The sequence below is a fragment of the Zingiber officinale genome, chromosome 6B, assembly GCF_018446385.1.
Source record: "Zingiber officinale cultivar Zhangliang chromosome 6B, Zo_v1.1, whole genome shotgun sequence".
Lineage (NCBI taxonomy): Eukaryota > Viridiplantae > Streptophyta > Magnoliopsida > Zingiberales > Zingiberaceae > Zingiber > Zingiber officinale.
The window spans coordinates 104,328,410-104,352,580 of record NC_055996.1 but is presented as its reverse complement, the minus strand read 5'-3'; the positions used below and the strand labels follow the sequence as shown (position 1 = coordinate 104,352,580).

The 24,171-nt window shown below is 37.3% G+C and overlaps 4 protein-coding genes and 1 long non-coding RNA gene across 5 annotated transcripts; 4 read left to right on the top strand and 1 right to left on the bottom strand.

Moving 5' to 3' along the window:
• Positions 1-1,326: 1,326 nt before the first annotated feature.
• Positions 1,327-3,264, top strand: LOC121990496. The gene is made up of 3 exons (XR_006114612.1): positions 1,327-1,502; positions 1,564-1,831; positions 3,193-3,264. It is a non-coding gene; the product is annotated as an uncharacterized LOC121990496 (long non-coding RNA).
• A 6,178-nt stretch (positions 3,265-9,442) lies between these two features.
• LOC121988632 (probable histone H2A.2) lies at positions 9,443-10,604 on the top strand. The gene is made up of 2 exons (XM_042542161.1): positions 9,443-9,727; positions 10,156-10,604. Exons 1-2 carry the CDS (start codon positions 9,539-9,541, stop codon positions 10,369-10,371), a joined length of 405 nt encoding a protein of 134 aa, XP_042398095.1. The 5' UTR covers positions 9,443-9,538; the 3' UTR covers positions 10,372-10,604.
• Positions 10,605-10,684: 80 nt separating this feature from the next.
• On the bottom strand, positions 10,685-14,430 carry LOC121988629 (NAD(P)H dehydrogenase (quinone) FQR1-like). The gene is made up of 4 exons (XM_042542160.1): positions 14,280-14,430; positions 12,016-12,109; positions 11,166-11,428; positions 10,685-11,078 (listed from the first exon to the last, which is right to left on the bottom strand). Exons 1-4 carry the CDS (start codon positions 14,411-14,413, stop codon positions 10,847-10,849), a joined length of 723 nt encoding a protein of 240 aa, XP_042398094.1. The 5' UTR covers positions 14,414-14,430; the 3' UTR covers positions 10,685-10,846.
• A 1,845-nt stretch (positions 14,431-16,275) lies between these two features.
• LOC121991319 (cation/H(+) antiporter 15-like) lies at positions 16,276-16,932 on the top strand. The gene is made up of 2 exons (XM_042545331.1): positions 16,276-16,343; positions 16,458-16,932. Exons 1-2 carry the CDS (start codon positions 16,276-16,278, stop codon positions 16,930-16,932), a joined length of 543 nt encoding a protein of 180 aa, XP_042401265.1.
• Positions 16,933-21,140: 4,208 nt separating this feature from the next.
• On the top strand, positions 21,141-21,641 carry LOC121991318 (UDP-glucose 6-dehydrogenase 3). Its single transcript, XM_042545330.1, has one exon. It carries the CDS (start codon positions 21,141-21,143, stop codon positions 21,639-21,641), a length of 501 nt encoding a protein of 166 aa, XP_042401264.1.
• The last annotated feature ends 2,530 nt before the right edge of the window (positions 21,642-24,171 follow it).

Below are 24,171 nucleotides of genomic sequence, written 5' to 3'. Positions count from 1 at the left end.
TCACTTTTGACTAGTGGCTATAAAAATAAAGGGCATGTCTTCTTAGTCCATAACACAATCTGTACTTCATTTATACATTTGTTTTTGAATTTATGAGCTTTCGAAGTCTGTAAAAGGTTACTCCGCTTTCAAAAAAGGAGACCTTTCTAGTTGAGCTTCCACTGCTTTGGATTAGTAACCCCCCTGATTGCAAACAAAGTAAATTGCTATATCTCTGTTTTATTTTCCACTGCGTTCGTACTTTGATTTTAAAATAGAAAAGATGAGTGTTTGAAAACCACGTGATTCACCCCCCCCCCCTCTCATGTGTGATCGATCCAACAAGTGGTATTAGAGCAGGTTCTGCTCTGAATTGGTGTAACCACCAATCAAGCCGGGGGAATCATTTTTAGATTTCTTTGTTTTTCACATTCTATTTGAATTGGTAAAACTTTACCTGTTCAGATAATTTTTTCGTTCGGTTTTAATTTGAGATTGGTGCAACACCTCTCAAAATTTTCTACATTTTTAAATATATCTCAAACACTACTAATCCAAGACCAAGTCTTGGTATCCCGTTTTAGTTTTTTTTTCTACGGCTGTGAAATGACACAACATGAAGGGTACAACACCGTTCATCCTCCCCTATTCAACGCACTACTAGAAAACTAGGCTTTTGAGACAAAAATTTTAAGACAGTGACAAAATTCGTCTCAAATACTAAGTAATTAAGACAGTAATAATAGATGTCTCAAAATTTTATATGGAGACATTAAATTTAAGACAGTATTTAAGATTTTGTCTCAAATTCAACTAAATAAGACACCTAATAAAGACGATTAAAAATATAATTATATAAGACATTCAAATAAGACGGTAAAAAAATATTTGTCTCAAATTATCTTGAATATGGTTCGTCAGAATGGTCACGATAATTGTTACAGACTCTACCGTTCCAGTTCCAATATCTTTCACGGAACGGTCACGACATGGATCGAAATATATATATATATATATATTAACATAGAAAAATACATCTACAAATTTAACTTAATATTTATTTTTAATTTTTAATTTGTGTTTAGATTATTGATAATTTAAAAATTATGAAAAAAATATATTAAATATTTAATAATATACTATCTTTTGATAGGCTAGGGTATATACTGAAATAAATAATAAATTTATTATATATCTACATTAATATAATTAAAGGTTTTAAGGTTTTTATTTTAACATTAAATTTACATTTGTTATTATCTCTTTCGTTTATTTAAGGTTTTAAATTTGTTTCGTTTATTTAAGGTTTTAAGATATCTCTTTCGTTTAACATTAAATTTTAAGGTTTTGTTATAAGTTTATTTAAGGTTTCTTTTGTCTCTTTCGTGCGACAAAAGAGAACACGGCGATCTCCACGAAGAGGACGACGGAGGCAACGGCGACAGCGAAGAGGGCGACGGAGGCAACGGCGATCTCCACGAAGAGGGCGATAGAGGAACGGCGATCTCCACGGCAAATCTCAGGTACTTCTTTAGTTCTTCCGAAGAACCCCCCATTCCTGACCCTAACCCTAATCCCCTACAGCTCGCGCTCACCTTCGCCAAGATCAGCGTATCGGTCGAGGACCTCGCCTCCTTGCCACCCGTCGCTGACGCCGGCGCGGAGAAGAAGGCCGAGCGACTCGCTCTTAGGGTTGGCGAGAACCTCTTCAATTTCATGCAGTCCTTCTGCGGGATTGACGGAAGTCGGCTCGTCGTGCCCATGGATATCCTTGACCGGTGGTTCAAGAAGTTCCAGGAGCGAGCCCGGAAGGATCCCAGTTACCTCAAAGGTTTTGCCTTGTGACAGACAGGTGAATGCCCAATCCCAAAGGTGCTGCTTTTTGCAAGGATCTCTTTCCTTGATGGTATCGCGTTTCATATTATATTTTGGTTGCATCTGATTTGCTTGAATTGTGCTTAGTAAGTCATTTAGTAATGCATATAATTTTTCTATTAGAACTTAGAAGAACATTGTTGATTCTCTTCCAAAAGGGAATGGCCTGATATCCCATAACAATCAAAAGAGAATGAATCAAATTGTTAAACAGAATACTCGTGTGCTGTTGTATGTTTGGCATCCTCAAACATTTAATATAGGGATCGAGCAACTTGATACAGCGGTACTTTTGAAGTCTTAGCTGTCTATAAAAGAACCAAACCAAGTCTTCTGAGTTTTTATCGTGCTCAACTAGTGACAGAGCTATCCCTATAATTTAAACTATGAATTGTAAAAATAAAATTTGAATATGTATATATATATATATATATAATACTCTTTATGCATTGGTATTAAAAAAATAAATAAATAAACCCTGACATAAGTGAAATCTCCAAACACTTAAATCTGAGTTAACCTTCCTTTAAAGTAAAGGTTTTCTTTGATGACTATTCAACTAGCTCCATTCCCATTCCTGCCACATGAATATTTCATTAGTCATGATGTAGAAATGAAATCATTTACTTCCTAGAGCAGCAATCATTCCATTCTTCACATCATAATTAATTTTTTGAGATAATTTCATCATCAATTGTTATTTTGGTAATATGCTTCAATTTGCAATAGTTGCATTAATTATTGTTTTAGTAATATATTTTGTGTATTTCTATCTAATGGTATGCATGAAATAGTCTCCACAATGATTTCAAAAGATTTGTGTACATTTACTTGCTTGATTCTTAAAGACCTATTGACCATTAACAAAATTAGCAAATAGAATAGAAGTTAAAGCAGTTGAAAATTCTAGATACTCTTAAGTGCATGTGTTTCCTACTAGACACTAAGAACGGATCTAATAGCTATAATTTTGTGGTGAGTTTAAAAAGTAGCAATATTAGTTTGTCACCTTCTTTATTATTTTATTTTATTATTATTATGTGTTATATAAATCAACATGAATCCTCCTGATAATTGTAGTAGCATTAACCAAACAAGATAATACTCATTATCCAATAATAATTTTTCATCAACCAAGGTTGGATAATATTAATATAATGGGGTTTTCTAAATGGTCTGATGTTTCCTCTTTTACATAGTTCATATCACACTTCAGCTTATAGTAGTGCGGATAATATTAATATTATGTTTTCATAAGAATTTTTTTTAGTTTTATTAACAATTTTGGTGATGTAGTAGTGTACATATTTTTAAGCTGTAGATAAATTTATTTTACAGGTGCAACAACTTGAAAGACACAAAGATATTGACAAACACATAAACCATCATTTCTTATTACGAGATGAAGAGATTTGTTTAACTTGAGGTTGTTTATGTTGTATATATATATAGTTGCAAGAAAGAAGATTATGTGTTAGATGATGAGATTTCTTATTGAAATGTTTTGATTTTTTTTTAACAGTATATATTATAAATCATCTTTACCTCTAATAAGAGTTTTTTTTTTATGTTCAGGATTCTGGTGAAGAAGGATTATAGAAGTTATCTCTAGATCACTAGGAGTTGTTCTTTAGACTTTCTTTTGTGTAACTTTCATGGGAATAGTTATTTTTTTATTATCAATTAATGATAGATATGTAGATATTTCTGTTATTGGATGAATGTTGGATGCACTTCAATTAATGATTATAGAATTTTATATTGTGGATATTATTTTTAATTTATAAAAAGAGAATTTTTCCTTTTATTTTGAAATAACAATTTAATAAATTTAATCTAGATTAATTTGTATAATAAATGTTCTTTAAAGATTATTAATTTTTGTCATAATTATTGCATCTAACAAGTTGAAATATTAGGGACAGTAATTTACTGTCTTCACTTCTATTTGAGACAGCACATTACCATCTCGATTTAGTGTCTTTAGTTTTTTCACAGGATAAGACATAACATTTGAGACAAAACAATAACTGTCTTAAATACTTTTGAGACAATTGAATAACTGTCTCATTACCGTCTTAAATAGTATTTGAGACAGTTGTACTGTCTCAATATTTTTTTGAGACGCTTGTATTAGGGACAACTACATTACCGTCTCATCACCGTCTCAAAAACATTTTGAGACATTAAATTTATAATTTAAGACATATTTTGTTGTGTCTCAAAAGCCTAGTTTTCTAGTAGTGACGATGACGACTTCCCATATTGGAAGAAGCAGATGAAGGTGTACCTAAAATCAGACTATGACCAATGGTTCAGCATCGTCAAAGGTACAAGGCTCCAGTCGACCATAACACCGGAATTCCAATGGACCTGAAAAATTAGAATCTGGAAATGAAGAAAAAAACATAAATTGACTTCAAAGCCCTCAACACAATCCAGTGCGGGCCAACAAAAGAAGAGCTGAACCACGTCGGCCCACACAAAAATGTAAAGGAACTTTAGGACAAGCTCATAGAATTGAACGAGAGAACCAATGACGCAAAGGTAACAAAGAGAGATTTATTTTTAAATAAATTATTTAATGTAAAAATATAGGAAGGTGAGACTGTCAGTTAGCTGCACGCGAAGGATAAAGGACATCCTCAACAAACTCCACACAACCGGCCACCAATTAGAGAACCGGGATCTGATAAGGTTTGCCTTAAACGCATTTCCTCGAAATGCACTATGGGCATTCATCGTGGATGCCTATAAGATTTCGAGGAACTTGTCAAACTTAAAACTAGATGAATTATTATGTGAACTAGAATTGCACGAATAGACTAATACCAAATCCAAGAAAGGTCTTGCTCTTATTATAGGGTCATCAAAAGACAAGTCCAAATCCAAGGTGGAACCTGATTCACCAGCAAGGACTTGCAGAAGATTAACTCCACCTCCAACTCTAATAATAAAAATATGACCTGCTTTGGGTGCAATAAGAAGGGGCACTACAAGATCGACTGCCCCAAATCTAAAGAAAAAGAAGGCCCTCAAAGCAACATGAGACAAATTGTTCAGAGATGAATCAGACGGTGGAGAATTGAAGCACTCCAACTACCTCGTGCCGATGATTTACAAAATAGAATCAAAAGATAGGTCTGAACCCGAATCAAGCCACGAGTCCATACTCATTTCCGAAGGTTCCGATGAGGTATACTTTGGTTTAAGCAGAAAGTTCTTTAAAGTTATTACATGCTTGAATAAAAAATTTACTATATCTGAGAATAAAATAAACAAACTAACAAAAGAAAATGATAAACTTAATGAACAATTAAAATTGAGTGTAACTATTGAATCAATTCAAGCTGAAATCCCAACTCAAGTTGCAAAACTTGAGGAGAATAATTCCAGATTAAAAAATAAAATAATTAAACTAAAAAAGTTACTACAAAAATTCACAACTAGATCCAAGTACCTCGATATGATACTTGGATCACAAAGAACTGTGTACAACAAGTCCGGACTCGGATACAAGTCTAGCTCAACCAACAAATCCTTTATATCATTAGTTAACCAAAATAAGAATCAAGCTAAATCTTGGGTTCCAAAAGCGTATCTGACCACACAAGTAGAAATTGATCAATATTATATACCTAAAAATGAAATCCATTACCTAAAAATAAATCCAACTAAACTCTTAAATTCAAACCAAAATGAATTCTTAAAATCAAAGTCTAAAGTTTAATACAAAACAAAATCAAACCTAAATCTAAAAGATAAAATAAAATCAAACGTATGAAATAAATGCAAAACAAATAGATCAAATTACTATCAAGTAAGCTATAACTATAAAAGTAATCGACATAAACCTAAAACTTAAACTCAAAATGTTCAATAATTCAGAGGGGCTCCAAATTAGTTGGCACCTCCAAAATAATAACTTACCCAGCAGGTAATTAGGACTAGCTAAAATAGGGACAACAGTTTAACTTGACAAAAGTATTGGTGAAATTTTGGATGATAGTAGGTTAAGGAAACTATGTCTATGCATGTCTAGGAAGATATGATTTCAATTTGGTGCATTTGGCTTAGTGGAACTAACTGAAGCTACCCCTTACAGATCCTAACTAGTTAGACCAATGTTTTATACTAAGTTCAGTGGATAGAACTATTTGAAAAATCTCGAAGGCATGGTTACTCTAATGATGTCTAAGTGACTCACCATAGCCCAGAAGTTTATCCAAAGAATGTCTGTTTGTTGAACCCAAAGTTAAACCTGAATCTAACACAAAGTTAAACCAAACCCTGAAATTAAACTTAACCCAACTCACAAAATTATATGATTCCCTTATTGAAAATGTAGATCGGGTGAGATAACTAAGGACTTACCAAAAGGTTATTTGAATATACTAATTAACGTATAACTTAAAAAAATATTTTAAAAATTATTTCCAAAATTACTTAAAAAATTATTTCCAAAATTACTTAAAAATTATTTTAAAATTATTTTCAAAATTACTTAAAAAATTATTTTCAAAATTACTTAAAAATTATTTTCAAAATTACTTAATTTTTTTTTTAAATTACCTAAAAAACATTAAACTTAAATTAAAATCAATAAGTGGGAGCTTTTACTGCCTAGTAATAATAAATGATTACTCTAGATTTAACTGGGTAAAATTCTTAAAAAGTAAGGATGAAATATTTGAAGTATTTAGTAATTTTTGTAAATAGATTGAAAATGAAAAGGACAGAAAAATTAAAAGAATCAGAAGTGATAATGGAAGTAAATTTAAAAATCACAACTTTAATCAATTCTGCCTTGAAAATAGATATTATCATGATTTTTCTTGCCATAGGGCACCCCAACAAAATGGAATAGTAAAAAGAAAAAATAGAACTCTACTTGAAGCCTCTAGAACAATGCTAAATGAATATAATCTACAAAAATATTTTTGGGCAGAAGCTGTTAGCACATCTTGCTGTGTACAAAATAGAACCACAATAAATAAAACCTCATTTAAACTTTATTATAACAAACAACCTAATATAAAATACTTTAAAGTATTTGGATGTCCGACCTACATACTAAACACAAGAGAATACTTAGAAAAATTTACCTCAAAAATAGAAAATGGAATCTTTGTTGGTTACTCATTAAACAGTAGAGGATACAAAGTATATAACAAAGAAACACTAAGAATTGAAGAAACCTGTAATGAAGGAAATTATGTCTATCAACAAAAATATATTAAGGAATTACTTAAAAATTTTGGAATGGAGAACACTAAAGAAATAAAAACTCCAATGACAAATAACAGAACCTTAGATAATGACCCAAATGGAAAACCAGTTGACCTAAAATATGATATAAGTGCCATAGGTAGCCTTCTATACTTGACTGCAAGTCGACCTGATATTTTATTTGCAGTTAGTATGCGTGCTAGATACCAAACCTGTGCTGAAGAATCTCACTTAACTAACATAAAAAGAATTTTTAGATATCTAAAAGGAACCTCAAATGTAGGAATTTGATATTCTAGAACACCCAATTTTGAACTCATAGGTTACTCTGACTCATATTAGATAAAAATAGTATTATTCCTTTTTTATACACTATATGAGACTTCAACAAAATTAATCATCATTATTTTACATACTTATGTAACTACGGACTGATAACCAACTCATTTTAATTGGCTAAGATTCAATAATACATCTGCTACTACATCATCTTTATTCTTTTTAAAACATATCTTCACTTGTTGAACAAGTACATACACAAATATATCATCAAGGCTACAAACCAACACCACCTTTGTGTGTAGGGCTGTAAATGAACCAAGTGTGCGTGAACAAGTTTGGTGTTCGGCTTGGTAAGAGCTTGTTTATGTTCATTCAATATACATTAAATTAATTAAACAAACAAGCTTGAACAGCTCGTTAAGCTAAACAAACAAGCTTGAACACATATGTGTTCAGCTCGTTAACGTTCGTGAACAACGTTCGTGAACAATGTTCGTGTACAACGTTCGTGAACAATGTTCACAAACAATATTTATTAATAAAATTCTTTTCAATATGCTAAATAAACAATAAAATAAAATAAAATAAATAAATAAATTTAAATTATCAATCTTAATAACCAATCAAACAATTAAAAGTTTCAAACAATCAAACAAGTTTGAATTGAGAGCTTGATAACATCTAAACGAACCAATCTCAAACCAAGCTCAAGCCAAGCTCGAACCAACCTCAAGCCAAGCTTGAATTGAGAGCTTGATAACATCTAAACGAACCAAGCTCAAACCAAGCTCAAGCCAAGCTTGAATTGAGAGCTTGATAACATCTAAACAAACCAAGCTCAAGCCAAGCTTCAAACAAGCTCAAGCTCATAAAAAATAAACCAAGCCAAGCTTGAACACTCATTTCAAAAGCTTGGTTCATTTTAAGCTCGGCTCGGCTCGGTTATCTTATCAAACAAGCTTGAACACCCCAAAGCTCGGCTCGACTCGGCTTGTTTACAACCCTATTTGTGTGTGTGTCTATATATATTCCTTGATGCTTATTTCTACAAACCAACAACAAGGTGGTGTTGATTTGTAGCTTTAGTGTTGATTTCTACAAACTAGAACTAAACCTTAGTGATGGTTTGAAGAAACCAACATCAAGTTGTGCACCAAGGCTATAAACGAGAAATCAACACCACATTGGTGTTTGTTTATAGAAACTAGTACTAAGTGGCGCACCAAGGCTACAAAACCCGTATTGATGCTGATTTGTAGAAACCAACACTACATTGGTGTTGATTTTTGTAGTGCTAATTTGTAGAAACTAGCACTAAGTGGTGCACTAAGATTGCACCAAGTGGTGTACCACCAGCACTACCTTTGTGTTGGTTTGTAGAAACCAACACTAAATGGTGCACCAAGGCTACTAACCAGCACTAATGCTAGTTTGTAGAAATCAATATCATTTTGATTTTGATTTTATGATTTCTATAAACCAACACTAGTGCTGGTTTGTAACATTGATGTACTATTTGGTGTTAGTTTGTAGAAACTAGTACTAAAGCTATAAATCAATACCAAGGTGGTATTGGTTTGTAAAAATCATCACTACCTTATTCCTACAAACCAACGTATCTTATATATAGGAAAGAGAAGAGAGTTGCGCATACAGATGAGAGATAAAAAAATTTAAATTATATATACACATATTTATGTTTTGCTATGGACAAGTCCGTGTGGACTCGTCCGCACATAATGTGAATTTATTTATTTTTATTTTTTATATATTTTTTAAAATTTTAGTTATGTAAGTAAAATTTTATTTTAGGATTTAAAAGTTAAATAGAGTATTAAGTTAAAAAAAATTCAAATCAATTCTATTATTATTTTTTTGGGGGGCATAGTATATATATATATATATATATATCGATTAGAGAATGAAATAAAAAAGTTAAGCATCCCGTAGCGCAAGATTTACCGCCCGATCAATTTCTATCGAACGGATGCGAATACCGATCCGTGTGCCAACCATTTTAACCAATGGTCATCCATCATCATCTGCTTTAAATATGAAACGAAGCTCACCGCTTTAGCACACTTCCATCGCTGCTATAGACACAGCTGCTTCTCCGCTACTAAATCCCTAATTTTCTTCAACTATCATCTAGACCAATTCTCGTTGTTTCGACATGGCCGGGAGGGGGAAAGCGGTAGGATCCGCCGCAGCGAAGAAGGCCACGTCGAGGAGCAGCAAGGCCGGTCTCCAGTTCCCCGTCGGCAGGATCGCCCGGTTCCTCAAGGCCGGAAAGTACGCCGAGCGCGTAGGTGCTGGTGCCCCAGTCTACCTCGCCGCCGTGCTCGAGTACCTCGCCGCTGAGGTATGGATCTGAGCTCGCTTATTTTGATTTGGTGGTCGGCTTTTGGTTTGGGGCTAAATTCTGCGGGTTCTTCTATTTTTTTATTTTATTTTTTTTTTTTCAATTTAACGTCCTCTAGTGGGATTTGTGGTTTTTGGATGATTTCTCTATCCTGATCTAGGGCAAAGGTCTCTAAATTTTTCTCATGATGCCAACCTAACGTCGGCTATTGGGGAAATTTCGTTTTTTTTTGTGTGGATATTTTCTCCATTCTGTATATATAGAAATCATCGTTTTTGGACGATTTCTGTGTTGATTTGGGGCAAAAAGCTTCGATCTATTCTTAATTTATGTTGTTGGATGTTTCTCTATCCGAATTAGGTTTCTCGAGTCTATTCGTCGCCTCTCTCGCTGTATTTCGCCTCAATCTTTCTCGACTGTCGGAACAGGTTCTGGAGCTCGCCGGGAACGCAGCGAGGGACAACAAGAAGTCCAGGATCGTTCCGAGACACATCCAGCTCGCAGTGAGGAACGACGAGGAGCTGTCCAAGCTTTTGGGCGAGGTCACGATCGCCAGCGGCGGCGTCATGCCTAACATCCACAATCTACTGCTTCCCAAGAAGACCGGTGGCTCCTCGAAGGCTGCTCCCGGAGATGACGACTGAAATAAATAAAATCGAGTCTTTCGCAGAGTAAAGCCGTGTGCCACTGCAATCTTTGTTTTTTTCCTTCTCCTGTTAACGTAAGTTGCTCATGCAATTAAATTCTTTATCGGAATGAATGAAAAAAAATATGTAATTTTGTTGGCGATTATCCTTTATATCAGTTATTTTAAAGCCTTCTTGTATTTAAAAAAATGAAGGAATTGGAATTCAGGTGTTGTTTTCTCAACATGAAAGACTGATCGAGTTCGACTAGACTGAACGTGCCATTTCCATAAAATCAGTGTTGCGCACAAGATTTGGCCAAGGGGTAAAGTAACAGAAATAACCACCGGAATCCATATCAAATAACAAAGTAAAGCAATACACTGCATAAATGTTCTATCAGCAATAATAACAAAACCTAAGATGCTTTATTCGTGAAGCCAACACCATTTCATCAATGGGGAAATATTAAAAAAAAAAAAAGGGGGTTTGTTCAGGAGGAAGCTTTGAGCTTCTTGGCAATGGTGGCGAAGTACTTGCCTTGGTGGAAAGCCTGTTCCAGCTCAAGCTGGGACGGGTTCCTCGAGCCGTCTCCAGCATATGTGCCAGCGCCGTAAGGGCTGCCACCCTTCACGTCGGCCATCTCAAACATGCCAGCGCCGAAAGTGTACCCAATTGGGACGAAGATCATCCCATGATGAGCCAACTGAGTTATGGCCGTCAATCTGCAGAGAATGAAACACGGTGGAAAATCAATGTTACAAGATTCTCAAGATCTAACGATGAATGTACCGAAGGTATATTGAACTTACGGAGTAGTCTCTTGTCCACCGCCTTGTGATCCAGTGCTATAGAAAATTCCTGCTGGCTTGCCGGCTAGAGCCTGAGATCTCCAGAGTCCTCCTGTGGCGTCGATGAAAGCTTTGAACTGAGCAGCCATCATCCCGAACCTAGTCGGGAAGCCAAGCAGAATTCCGTCTGCCTCGGCAAGATCGTTTGGTTGGATAATCGGCACATCACTCTTAGGAGGTGCTCCCATCTTTCCGATAACTTCTTCAGAAAGAGTCTCAGGAACCTTTTTATTGGCAAATAGAAAGTGAAAATAAGTGTAATCAAGTGAACACGATTGATAACTTAATCAATATAGAATAGCAACATCATTCAAATTTCAAAGAAATTATGATATAATATTGCTTGGAGTTCCATAAGATCAATAACTGAAAACATAGACCAATGACGTGGATAATGACGCAAACATAGAATAACGACGCCATTCAAGAACTAATTGAATGGAATATAATTTGCAATGTGACATCGTATAGAGTTCAATAGACACATTTGATCCACATAGCCAACTTCAAATGGTTTGGAAAGCATGGCTCAGTAATGTTCATAATGACGTAAACAGTTCAAGGAACCACTGTTGATTTTCACTAAACTAAATTCAGATATCAGAACAAAAAGAACTATTAAAATTTGTGTATTCATATAATAGATTGGATAGCAAATCAAGTGTAGTTATTTTATCCAATCACAGTATTCTAAGAGAGCATGGTTGAAGGAAATCAAGTGCAGTCAGTCTCTTCTTATTTCCTCAGGTAACAGCCTTTCCAAAATCTATTAAATAAGAGTTGACACTCAAAAGTATGACAAACATATTACCTGCCAAAGCTTTACTTCGACTCCTTCGACAGAATTAACACCTTTTTGGATTTCTTCAGCTAGCTTTGCTACATGTCCGTACATAGAATAGTATCTGGATAAAAGTTATGATGTTTTCCCATAAGATTCACAAACTAAAGAGTAAAAGCTGGTTTTTCAAAGAGGAAAGCAATCAAATATCTTAATAATTAACATCTAGTGCATGATTGATAACACTTTTAATCAGTTGAAACGTATTGCAAAGTCTATAAATCAACCAAATATGTACATTGTATGCATATCAATTAATGAAGTTCTTTTTCCTTGACCATTGATTTACCAACGACCTAGAAGAGTAGATAGATTAACAAGTGATCTGATCACTTTCCAATACGGTGGGGATCAATATCACCAAAATAGAGATAGTTTTGGTTAACTATTCCCAAAGCGTGTATAAACATAGAATCAGTTGTCTTTACAACAAGAATGCAGTATGGATTGGACCACAGCGACAATAGTTTTATGTGGCAAATCTAAGGAAAAAGAAGGGTATTCTAATGAATAAGTATTTGTTTAACATAAATCACTCTCGTATCTTTGCAGTTTCCTAGTGCTATATTTACTAAGGCCTTCCATAGTCGTAAACCTCTTAAAGAGGTTTATGCTTTGCCACATCAAAAGTTAAAAACCTTATTTCATTTAAAAACCATTCTCTATTATCATTAAACCTCTTTCTTTTAAAAACCCCACTTCTTTTAAAATTCTCTCTTTATCCTCTCTCCATTATTGTTTTTTATAAACCTGATCCCAAGATTTTGATACAGGTTTATAAAAAAAACTATAAACCCCACTTATGTAGTGGGGGAAGGGTTTATATTGAGAGATTTATAACATAAATTGCATGCTATAAACCTCCCATTGCAGATGCCCTAACGCATATGAAATTTTTTAAGTGAAAAAAGAATATAAATGAATCGTATACCTTATATTCACTTTGCTCATGCGTTTTGGTTATTTGGATTGAATCATACGGAAAGAAATAATATTAATTACTTGTTTTTGTTCTTTAACTACTATTCATTGTCTGCATTTCCACAGAATTGGGGTGGAAGCAAAAAATAACAAGATGGGATTACTTCCATCTCTCTATTTCCTTCTAAGTGAACAAGAAAAATGAATGATTTCATTTCTTTTCTTTCCTACTTTGATCCAAGTAAAGTCACATGAAAAATACAAACACAAAAATAAATGATGTAATTTTCAAGAATCTAGTCAAACGTAGGCTACTTATTATATGTAGATCATCAATTAGTTAAATGTTAAAGATAATCACAAAATGGTATTAGAATGAATACCTACGAACAATAACATTTCAAAATCAGACATGCCTCTGAATTAATCTGGATTTTGTATATTAGTGATCCCTAGGTAAATATTAAGCACGGGAATCTCTATGATCTTTAAATTCCAAGATTAGAACCATAAAGCTATGTTATTTGACAAACTTTTAACACTTAAGAAAAGCAGGTGAGCAAACCTTGCACTGCATAATCTTTTCCTCCACAGCTTCTTTGGAATCAATTCTCAAAGGTAAAGGAATTCGTATTCCGCAAAATATTTTAGTCCTCAAATATTAAATGCCAATTCTATTTTGAAGAAAAGAAAATTGGTGATTGATTTCTCACAATTCTTACTCTCGCCATAATATATTTCTCTTCAATATGTACGGTACTCAATCATAACTTAACACAAGTAATACATCAAAGGAGATGGAAGGTCTCCGGAAATCATTTCTTTGGACGAGTCAGAAAATTTTAAAATTTACACCTTCAGAAATATGATCCATCAGTTTCTATCATTCCAAAATTTATTTTTCTCCCCCAAGAGACAAACATAAAAGCATCCCAAAAGTATATAAAAAAACTGAGGCGTATCGAGGCTGTATTTACTACAGTAAAAAACCCAAAAAGAAATTACAGTAGTAACAAATCCCAATAATCACACAACTTCCCTTGGAAAACAAGCATCGGTCCAGGTCAGACTTCCCATCGCTGATCGCCACTAACTACCACTAGATCGATTCAGCACGGCCGGCCCTGCCACAACCCCAATCGATCTAGAAACCTCACGAAACACAAAACCCTAACCCACCCTAACCCGATCCAACAAACTCACAGAATACCACAAAAAATCTTCAGTAAAAAATGAAGCAAAATCGAATCATCGAAGAAAGGAAGAAAGGAAGAAAGAAGGGAGAAGATCCTGCAAAGAAATTGAACACTTACACGATATAAATCTTCGTCGCCATTGGCTCACGGATCGGATCGTCGATAAAGATTAGGAGACAAAGAGAAGAAGAGCAGCACAAACTCCTGCGCCAGAAAGAACGTGAGGAAGCAGAGGGCTCGGGCCGCGACATTTATAGTCAAAGTCAACGGAGCCAGCTATTTCTTTCCTTATTTAATCAATAAAAAACGCCTTCAATTTGGCAATTAATCAACTTGCTCCGAAATCTGTGCAGAATGGAGATCGACTCCCAATGACCGTCAGATTTCGATCTCATACCTCATCTCTATTTCCTTTTTTTTTAATAATTTACAATTATTGCTTTATTTTAATTTTAAGAAATTACACAAAACTTGCGTAAGCATGATGAAATTATGGCTCCAGAAATTGCAAAAAGCCTCAAACAACTATCAAAATTCAAAATAAAGTTAATTTTAAAGATGATTTCGATATCTTTTTTTTTTTCTAATCAATCTCTTAACTCTTATAATCATGCTGACGTAATTATAATAATTAAGATTAGTTTCTAAAAGAGAGGTTATTAAGGGAACAAAAATGGTAAGTGGCAAGACTTGGCAAACCTATTATTTGTGCCCGCGGAAGATGTAATGGTAAGAGATACGACGCAATAACAATCCAATGAGCGTTTGATTTTTTCATAAGGTATATCACCCGTAAAGTCCGGACTATTCTTGATACTGACAGCAGGATAATGACTCATCTATACTTTTTTGAAATTTACCTAGTCTGTAGGATCGGACTGTCCACATTCAATTAACATCCTATAAAATTTATTAAATCATTGGCTGCGTCATGACCTATCATGCAGTTAAAATTGACCAGCCGATTCTTCAAAAATGTCCCTCTTATTATTTTGTTTAATCAGTCAACTACCCAAAGAATTTATCCATAGTTATATGGATAGTTAGTTTAATTAGCCTTAAGATTAATTCTCAGATGGAAAATGTTTTATTTTGGGTCTAATTTCTATAATACAAAGAGTCCTATGCTAGGACAAGTGTTCTCAATGATTAATTTCCTTCTAGAATGTATGAAGTTATAAGGTACTGACTACACCTTTTACTCAAAAGATATCTTACTTGGGATATTTAGACAGTCTCAAATATTCCTTCGGAAGGAGATATTAGGGTAGAGATTTAAAATTTTATATATATATATATATATATATATATAAATTTGATATCCTATGCGCCTGTACAGTGCATAACTGTACGCGCATAGAGGATATCATTGGTTTTAGCTTTTTTTTTCTTTAAAATTTTGAATTAAAAATAATTAAAATATTTTTTAAAAATTTTATTTTTAGGGTTTAGGCTTTGGGTTATAATATCAAAGTTATTTTTTTTAGATTTTATCTCTAGGGTTCAGCTTTTGGGTTATAATATCAAAGTTATTTAGGGTTCAGACTTTGGGTTATAGTATCAAAGTTATTCTTTTTTTAGATTTTACCTCTAGGGTTCAGGCTTTGGGTTATAGTATCAAAGCTATTTTTTTTTTTTAGATTTTACCTCTAGGGTTCAGGCTTCCCAATTAGGTTATAGTGTTTGATTTTTAAAAAAAAATAAAATAAAGTTAATTTAAGTATTTATTGAGTAATAGGTTGAGGGGATATATTAATGTATTAGAAATTTATATAAGGAAATGTTTATTTTTTTAAATTTAAAATATTAAAAAAAATCAAAAAAATAATTAAAAAAAACCAATTGATATCCTGCGCGCACACAGTCGTGCAATGTGCAGGCGCGCAGGATATCAATCCTCTATATATATAGAGAGAGAATTGTTATCCTACGGACTTATTGCTGCAGAATGCTACGGACTTGTTGACATGGCAAAATCGTGTCATGGCAAAATTGTGTCATTTTTTTTCTAAAAATATCTACGTGATTTTTTCCCCTTTCTCCTCCCTCCTCCGATGTCGCCATCCTCTACCGCTACCTCCCACCTGACTCCGCCCGCGGCACCTACGCCACCATGCACCAGGACATCTGCGGCCTCGCCTTGGAAAAGGGCGTCCCCTTCATCGTCGTCCAGTTTCCCAGGTGCGATTCCGGAGCCAACCCGGAGATCGAAAAGGCCGCTCGGAACATCGTCCCCTAGGTCATTTCGCAGGCTCCCTGCTCGGTGGGAATCCTGATCCACCACGGGCTGACCAGCTCCAGGCCGCTTCTCTGCGAGCTGTTCCTCTACTCCGTCAAGGTCTTCTTCTGGGGCGGCAACGACGGCCGGGAGGCCCTCACCTACGCCGTGCGGATGGTGCGGCACCCCGGCGTGCGCATGCTGGTGACGCGGTTCCTGATGCATGGGGAGGAGGTGGCGGAGAGAAAGGACTTGTCGTGGGACGACGTGATCTTTAAGGAGTTCGTCAGGGAGACGGCGGGGTACGAGAGGGTCACGGTGGAGCAGGTGGCGGCGCAGGACATCAACGATACGGTGGAGGTGATCAAGTCGATCGGGAGCGAGTGCGACTTGGTGATGGTGGGTCGGGTGCAGTGCGCGGAGTCGATGCTGGAGGAGACGCTGGGGAAGTGGGTGGAGACGCTGGAACTCGGGGTTGTCGGCGATATGCTCGCCTCCAGCGATTTTGCCAACTTCTCTTTCTCTGTTCCTGTTGTTCATCAGCATACCTGAGAAACATATGTATCCATCTACGATCATATCAAATTCGACAGATCGATCGATCGATTTCTCTTCTGCCAATGTAAATTCTTAATTCCTCGCAGATCGCACGCATGCTACAGAGCATAGAGCAGAGCCTGAGAAAATTTATTAATTTTAATATATATATGGCACGATTTAGAAAAAAATGACGTGATATTGCATGTCAACAAGTCCGTAGCATTCCGCAGCAATAAGTCCGTAGGATATATATATATATATATATATATATATATATATATATATATATATATATATATATATGATGATTTTTCTCTATTTATTTTTTTAATAAAAAAATTTAAAATATATATTTAAGGGTGAAATTTGAAATATTTAATAAGAGGACTCTCATAGTTATTTGAATGGTAAAATATTTAATTATGATACTTAAAATATTAAAGGAGTAAATATTTGATTGATGAGGTAGAGGTCAGACTAAGGATGGTAACGGGATGGATTGAAATCCATATTCGTAATAAATCCGTCCTGGTAGGATGAGTTTAAATTCGCCTAAACAGATCTCAGGTGAGTTCGGGATAGGACCTGTGTTTAATTGGACCCGCCCCGGACCCATCCCGTATAATATTATTTTATTAATTATTAATTAAATAAAAATTAATAATTAATTTTTAATTGAATAATTGATAGATTTTAATTTGTGATAATATTTTTTTACAAAATATTATTAATATAAATATTAAAAATAAATTTAATGTCTAATTAATTTTTAAATTTTTTTATTTTATATTTAAAAAAAAAAAAAATGATAGGTCCAACAAGTTTAACCTGGATCCATTCCGTCAGATTTACATGATGAAACAGGACGAGTCCTAAGGAAGATGGAACAGATTCTGAGTTTAACTAAATCCGTCCTAACTCGAATCCATTGTCTCTTGGATCATTTTTTTTTATCCAGAAGATGTGCCATTTGTATTTACAGGTGGATCATGGCCGTGATACGGCTGTAAATTATTACGATCCCTTCTTAGATTCATCGTCCCCACTAGGTTATAGTTTTTATTCAGAGCGAGCGGCCGGAAGCCACCCGGAAGCCTCCGGTGGTGGATAAAGGGCCAGGTTATTGGGCGCCGAGCGATGGTGTCCTTCGAGCGGCCTCCAATCGTCCACTTCAACAAAAACTATAATATGGTGGGGATAGTAAACCTAAGAAGAGATCACAATTATTTACGATCGGATCATGATCACGATCCGATTATAAATACAAATAACACATACTTTGGATCATAAAAAATGATCTAAAAAAAAAAGTAGATCCGCTACCTTAGCGGCCCCCTAGTGCCGGCCCCACGGATATGGAGGGAGGTTCATGTAGGTACACAGGCCATAGGCGCATGACGAAATAAATTTCAGATCGTCAATTCCTGAGAATCGACCCCTGTGCTACACCCTGGGAACATAAAAAATGATCTAAAAGATTCTACCTGAGATCGGACAGTACTAATTAATTTTACGGAGGAGTTACAGATGATACTGCATTTGACGTTTTCAACGCGTAAGCCAAGTTGGCATCTCGCAAAACTCGAAAAACACAAGGAACTTCCAGTTTCCTTTTAGCGAATTAAATGTCACGTTTTTTTTATTCACATAAATCAAACTGTTATAAATATTTTCTTTATAAATCCAAATTATAATAAGGCAAAAAAAAAATTTTGAAGGACAAAAAGTTAAAGATAAATTTTAAATTTATTAAATTCAAAATCATGTAATTTTTTTGAATTAATATAATTTTCTTTTGAGTTCTCACAATTGTATGTCATTCAACCGTCCATCTTTTTGTTAGATTTTAAGTCTTTTGATTGCATCAAATTCAACCGTTTACTTCATGTGTCATCCTTTACTTGATCTCTGGAAAAGAAAGTTAGTTAGGGATACGATTCCTTAGTTGATTGATCATGTAAAGACGTCGTTCTAATCTATAATACAAGAAATATCAATACTAATACCAGATCAAGAAAGACGTCTTCGGTATTGGTCCTCCGATGTTCAAATTAGTTATTAGAATTAGGATTGCAAACGAATCGACCCGGCTCACGAGCTTTTCGAACTAGTTGGAAAAATATTCGATTCGTATTCGAATTTATCGAATTCGAGCTGAACTAGAACATGTTTAAACTTTTTTTCAAGCCGAACTCGAGCCCAAATTATATTGTTCGATAGTTCGCGAGCCGCTCACGAGCCTTAATATTTTATTAATATAAGTTAAATATATATTAAATAAATAAATTTCGAGCCTTTCGAGTACCTATTTTCGAGCAATAATTCGAATAGTTCGTGAACATATTCAAATCTTTCGAGCCGAACTCGAACTCGAACTCGAGCCCTAATTCTAACTGAACTCGAACACAAAATTTTAAATTTTTCGAGCTTCGAATCGAGCTCGAACTCGAATATACCTGTTTCGAGCCGAATTCGAGCCTTAAATTTTCAGCATATTCGACTTGATTCGGTTCGTTTACACCCCTAATCAGAATAGTAGAAAGATGGCGGAGCAATATAGCAATAGTGAGAGCACAAGCACAAATAACAGATGTCACATATCTTCGTTGGTGCATGGACCCCCCTTTATATAGTATTCCAGTATGCGACGTTTACGCTCCTCAAGGCATGGGCACGTTTTCCCAATCGTTCTATGAAAAGACACGTTAGAAAAGTGTCTCTAACACCATACCTTAACCGGGCATGTAAATCTCTGATATGACAGTAAAAATTTTTGTCGTACGATTTACCTATTGACCATACCCTGTTGTTAGTGACATTACCTCCCAGAAGGATATTAACAGATATGGGAGGAGTCCCACTATTTTGGCCGAGCGAGGTAGCCGCTCAACCGGGACTCCCCCGCCCGGTCGATCACAACTTCTTTTCTTCATAGTACCTTGGTTCAGCAGGTTGTTTCTTGCCCGACCGGACATGAACTCTGGTCGGTCTGGCACTCATTTGGTTCGTTGTGAGCCTATGATGTTCTTTCTATACTGACCCCGGTCGGCTGAGCGATCTACTCAGATGAGCTTCCTTACCGATCGGATCCTTTAGACCCGATCGATAGTTGAAGTCGACCTTCTGCTCGTCCCACTTTTGGTGAGCCCGTTGATTCCCTAGCGTTGACTGCTATCTCCGCCCTTGACCCACGCTTGGTGGACCCCCTTTATCGTCGCATCACAAGCCTTCCCCTTAAGTCTAGTCGAAGGAGACTATAAATTTGACTGACTGGATAAGCAGTGTCTTCGGTGACCTTCATGGTTGATCGGAAATTCTGTGCTTTAGAGTCATTGCTCAACTACCACTGCTACCATGGGTTTAAAGCTGCCACTCGGCTATCAGTTACCTACCTGGGTTTAGAGCGACTATCAATTATTGACCTGGGTTTAGAGTAGCCGCTCGGCTATCAGTTACCGACCTAGGTTTAGAGCCATCGTTCGCCTATCAGTTACCGACCTAGGTTTAGAGCCATCGTTCGCCTATCAGTTATTGACCTGGGTTTAGAGTCGCTACTCAACTATACTGCATGTTAACAATATCTCCGCTCGACTGCTTCTCAGTTAGGGATGTTTGTCGATCAGGATGGTTGACGACGACACTTAGCGAGTTTTCCACTTCTTGCCACTTTCTCGAACAAGTGCCTTTTAATAGTTGTTAACGACATCACTATTTCTAGAAGACTATGCAAATCTCTGGTCATTATTGTCGAACACGTCATACATGCCTTTTAATTAAACCACATTAATGCACCCCCGTTGCCAGGCGCCACATGTTCCATTCTCTACTGCCGCATGCTTGATGTGACATGCGAATATCTGAGGTTGATGTGACAAGCACCGTTTCAAATTCAACGGTCAAATCTTGGCTCCGTTTTCCATAGCCCTCGATCGAACGGCTCACAGCGATCGTCCTCAGGATTTATAAGCCCTTACTTACTCATCGTTGTTTTCCTACTTGATTGCGCCTTCTCTCTTGAGCACGCTCTCTAACACCTCGCCTCCTCCTTGTCATTGCCGACGATATTTCTCAGTAAGCCCTTTCTTTCTTTCTCTCGTCGAGTCATCGATCGTCTTCCTTCTCTATTTTCTATGGCTTCGTCTCCTCAACCACTTGAGTCCACCTCCAGGCTTTGGTACACTTCTGCCGGATCCAAGTTCAACGGGGATAAGATCGATTAGATGAAATTCACCTACTGTTTCCCCTTCGATTATCAAATCGTCATCCCCTCTACGACCGACCCCATTTACCTCCCGATGATTTTTTTACCCTTTTTCAAAGACCAATTTTACGCCAACCTCCACTTTCATGTTCATCCGTGCATCTACGATCCACAGGTGACCGAGGACCAGATCCAGCACGATCTTGCAATGAACAAATTCGATTGGGATCACCCGATCCACCTCCAGCCAATGAGCCCAACAGCAGTGAAGGAGGTGACAGTGACCTGGGATGCTTACGAGGCCACCAAGGGGGCCCATGGAGTATGCATCCTGACTGAGTGGGATGAGTTTAAGACACTGGACTATGCTAAAATCTACGCGAACGTGCAGAAGCCTGCCTTCATCTTCGACGGTCGCAATGTGGTAGACCCTGAGAAGCACAGGCAGATTGGCTTCATTGTTTATTCTATTGGAAAGCCACTGGACCCGTGGCTTGCAGATATGCCTGCTGTGGCCTAATTAGGTGATCCAGTAGAGAACGAAATCTGATGGATTCTTTAGGGAACTTATTCCTTTCTCTTATGGTTCAGAGTTAATAATTATTTTCATACGAATGATGTCTTTATTTTATTTTTTTTCATAACTAGTTTCTACACGGAGGATGATTATTGCACTGCTGCGTTTGTACGACTCTTTTTCTTTGCCTTCAATGAAAGAATTTCTTTTCCTGGACTACTTATTTGCAATGAGAAAACAAGTTGGTAATTACTCTCTTTCTTTCTTTTTGGAATGAACTACTGATTTGCTCCTCCATTAATGTTCAGTTGAGGTTAATAATAATAAGTGTTAATAAATAATCTTATAGATTTTTTTTAAAAATAATAGATTTTAAATGATTTTTTTTATAATTTATGGGGATAAAAAGATAAGAAAAAGTCTATTTTTGTGAACCTAAATGTTTATATTTCCAAAGAGTTTATTTTCTTTTTCACGGATCAACAGTTTCATAAAAGGAATGCTACCGTGCCATGACCAAAATACCCCTCCCCCTTCTCTTAATCCCTTATCTGCCCTTAAGCCCTTTCCACATCACAAACCTCCCCTTCAACTCTAGTCGAAGGAGGCACGAGTCCGACTGACTAAACCCAGCCTAATGTAAAATGGAATCGCTCCTGAATGCAGAATCAGATCGTTGAACCTATCATATGAAGTCGAATGAGTATTTGTGGCGATGCCGAGCGAGCGACCAAAATAGTATCAAGCAAGTGACAATAAAACGCGATCAGGCGACTGAAAGATGTTGACCGGGTGATCAAGAATGTCGAGCGAGTAGAAAGACGGTAGGCGAGAGGTGTTGAGCGCGCGATTGAGAAAATGTCGACCAGGCAACAAAGATAATGCCGATCGGGTGGAATAAAAATAGGCGAGCGATGTCGAGGGCGTGATCGAGCGATAATAAATCCCGATCGGGCGACCAAAAAGTGTTAACCGAGTGATCGAGAATACCGAGCGGTCGAGAGACGATGGGCGAGCGAAAGCAGATCCCGTGAGCGGAGCGAGCGTAAAACCTATGAAATCGAAGGGGAAGGGAGCAGAGCCCTTGAGATGAGCAGACGCAGAGCTCGTGAATCAAGCAGGAGCGGATCCCGAGAGATCGAAAGGCACAACATCGATAGCCCAAGTGGGCACAAAGCCCATCGAAGGCGAATGCAAGAGGAGGCACAGCCGAGGATCCGAGTGGGCGCAACCAAGAACAATGCTGACCGAGGGATAGTAAATCGCGATCGGGCAATAGAGAGAATGATGGACGAGCAAAGCCATGAGCGCGACCGAGAAAAATGTCGACCGAGCGACAGTAATTCACGACCGAGCAATAGAGAGAATGATGGACGAACAAAGTCGTGAACACGATCGGGAGCAGAGCCCTTGATCCGAGCAGTGAGTGAGGCGCGAGTGTCAAGCAATGTGAGTGAAATGAGTGCCGGGCAGAGCAGCAAGTGAGCGGTGAGTGTCGACCGAGCAATAGCGATGAGCGAAACGCAAACGGTGAGTGCTAGGCGGAGCGGCGAGTGAAGCGAGTCTGATGAGTGCCAGGCAGAGCAGCGAGTGAGCGGTGAGAGCCAACCGAGCAACACCGATGAGCGAAACGTGAATGGTGAGTGCCGGGCAGAACGACAAGTGAAGCGAGTATGATGAGTGTCGAACAGAGCAGCGAGTGAGCGGTGAGTGCCGACCGAGCAACATTGATGAGCGAAATGCGAACGGTGAGTGTCGGGCGGAGCGACGAGTGCAGCGAGTGTGCTGAGTGCCAGACAGAGCAGCGAGTGAGCGGTGAGTGCCGACCGAGCAACAGCGATGAGTGAAACTCGAATAGTGAGTGCCGACCGAGCAACAGTAATGAGTGAAACGCGAATGGTGAGTGTCGGGCAGAGCGGCGAGTGAAACGAGTGTACTGAGTGCCGGGCAGAGCAGCGAGTGAGTGCCGACCGAGTAACAGCGATGAGCGAAATGCGAATGGTGAGTGTCGGGGCAGAGCGGCGAGTGAAGTGATCCCCTGACTAGAGAGTAACCCAACCGACTAGTAGTTGATCGTGAGAGCTTGACCGAGAGGTCGTTGGTCGTGAGAGCATTCTCATTTATAACTCGCGCTGGGGCGAGAGTCTGGAGTCCGACCGAGAGGTCGTTGGTCGTGAGAGCATGCTCACTTATAACTCGCGCTGGGGCAAGAGTCTGGAATCGTGAGAGCATGCTCACTTATAACTCACACTGGGGGAAAGTCTGGAGGCGTGAGAGCATGCTCACTTATAACTCGTGCTGGGGGGGAGGGTCTGGAGTCGTGAGTGCATGTTCACTTATAACTCGCACTAGGGCGAGAGTTTGGAGGCGTGAGAGCATGCTCACTTATAACTCGCGCTGGGGCGAGATTCTGGATCCCGACCGAGAGGTTATTGGTGGTGAGAGCATGCTCACTTATAACTCGCACTGGGACGAGAGTCTGGAGGCGTGACAGCATGTTCACTTATAACTCGCGTTGGGGTGAGAGTCGGAG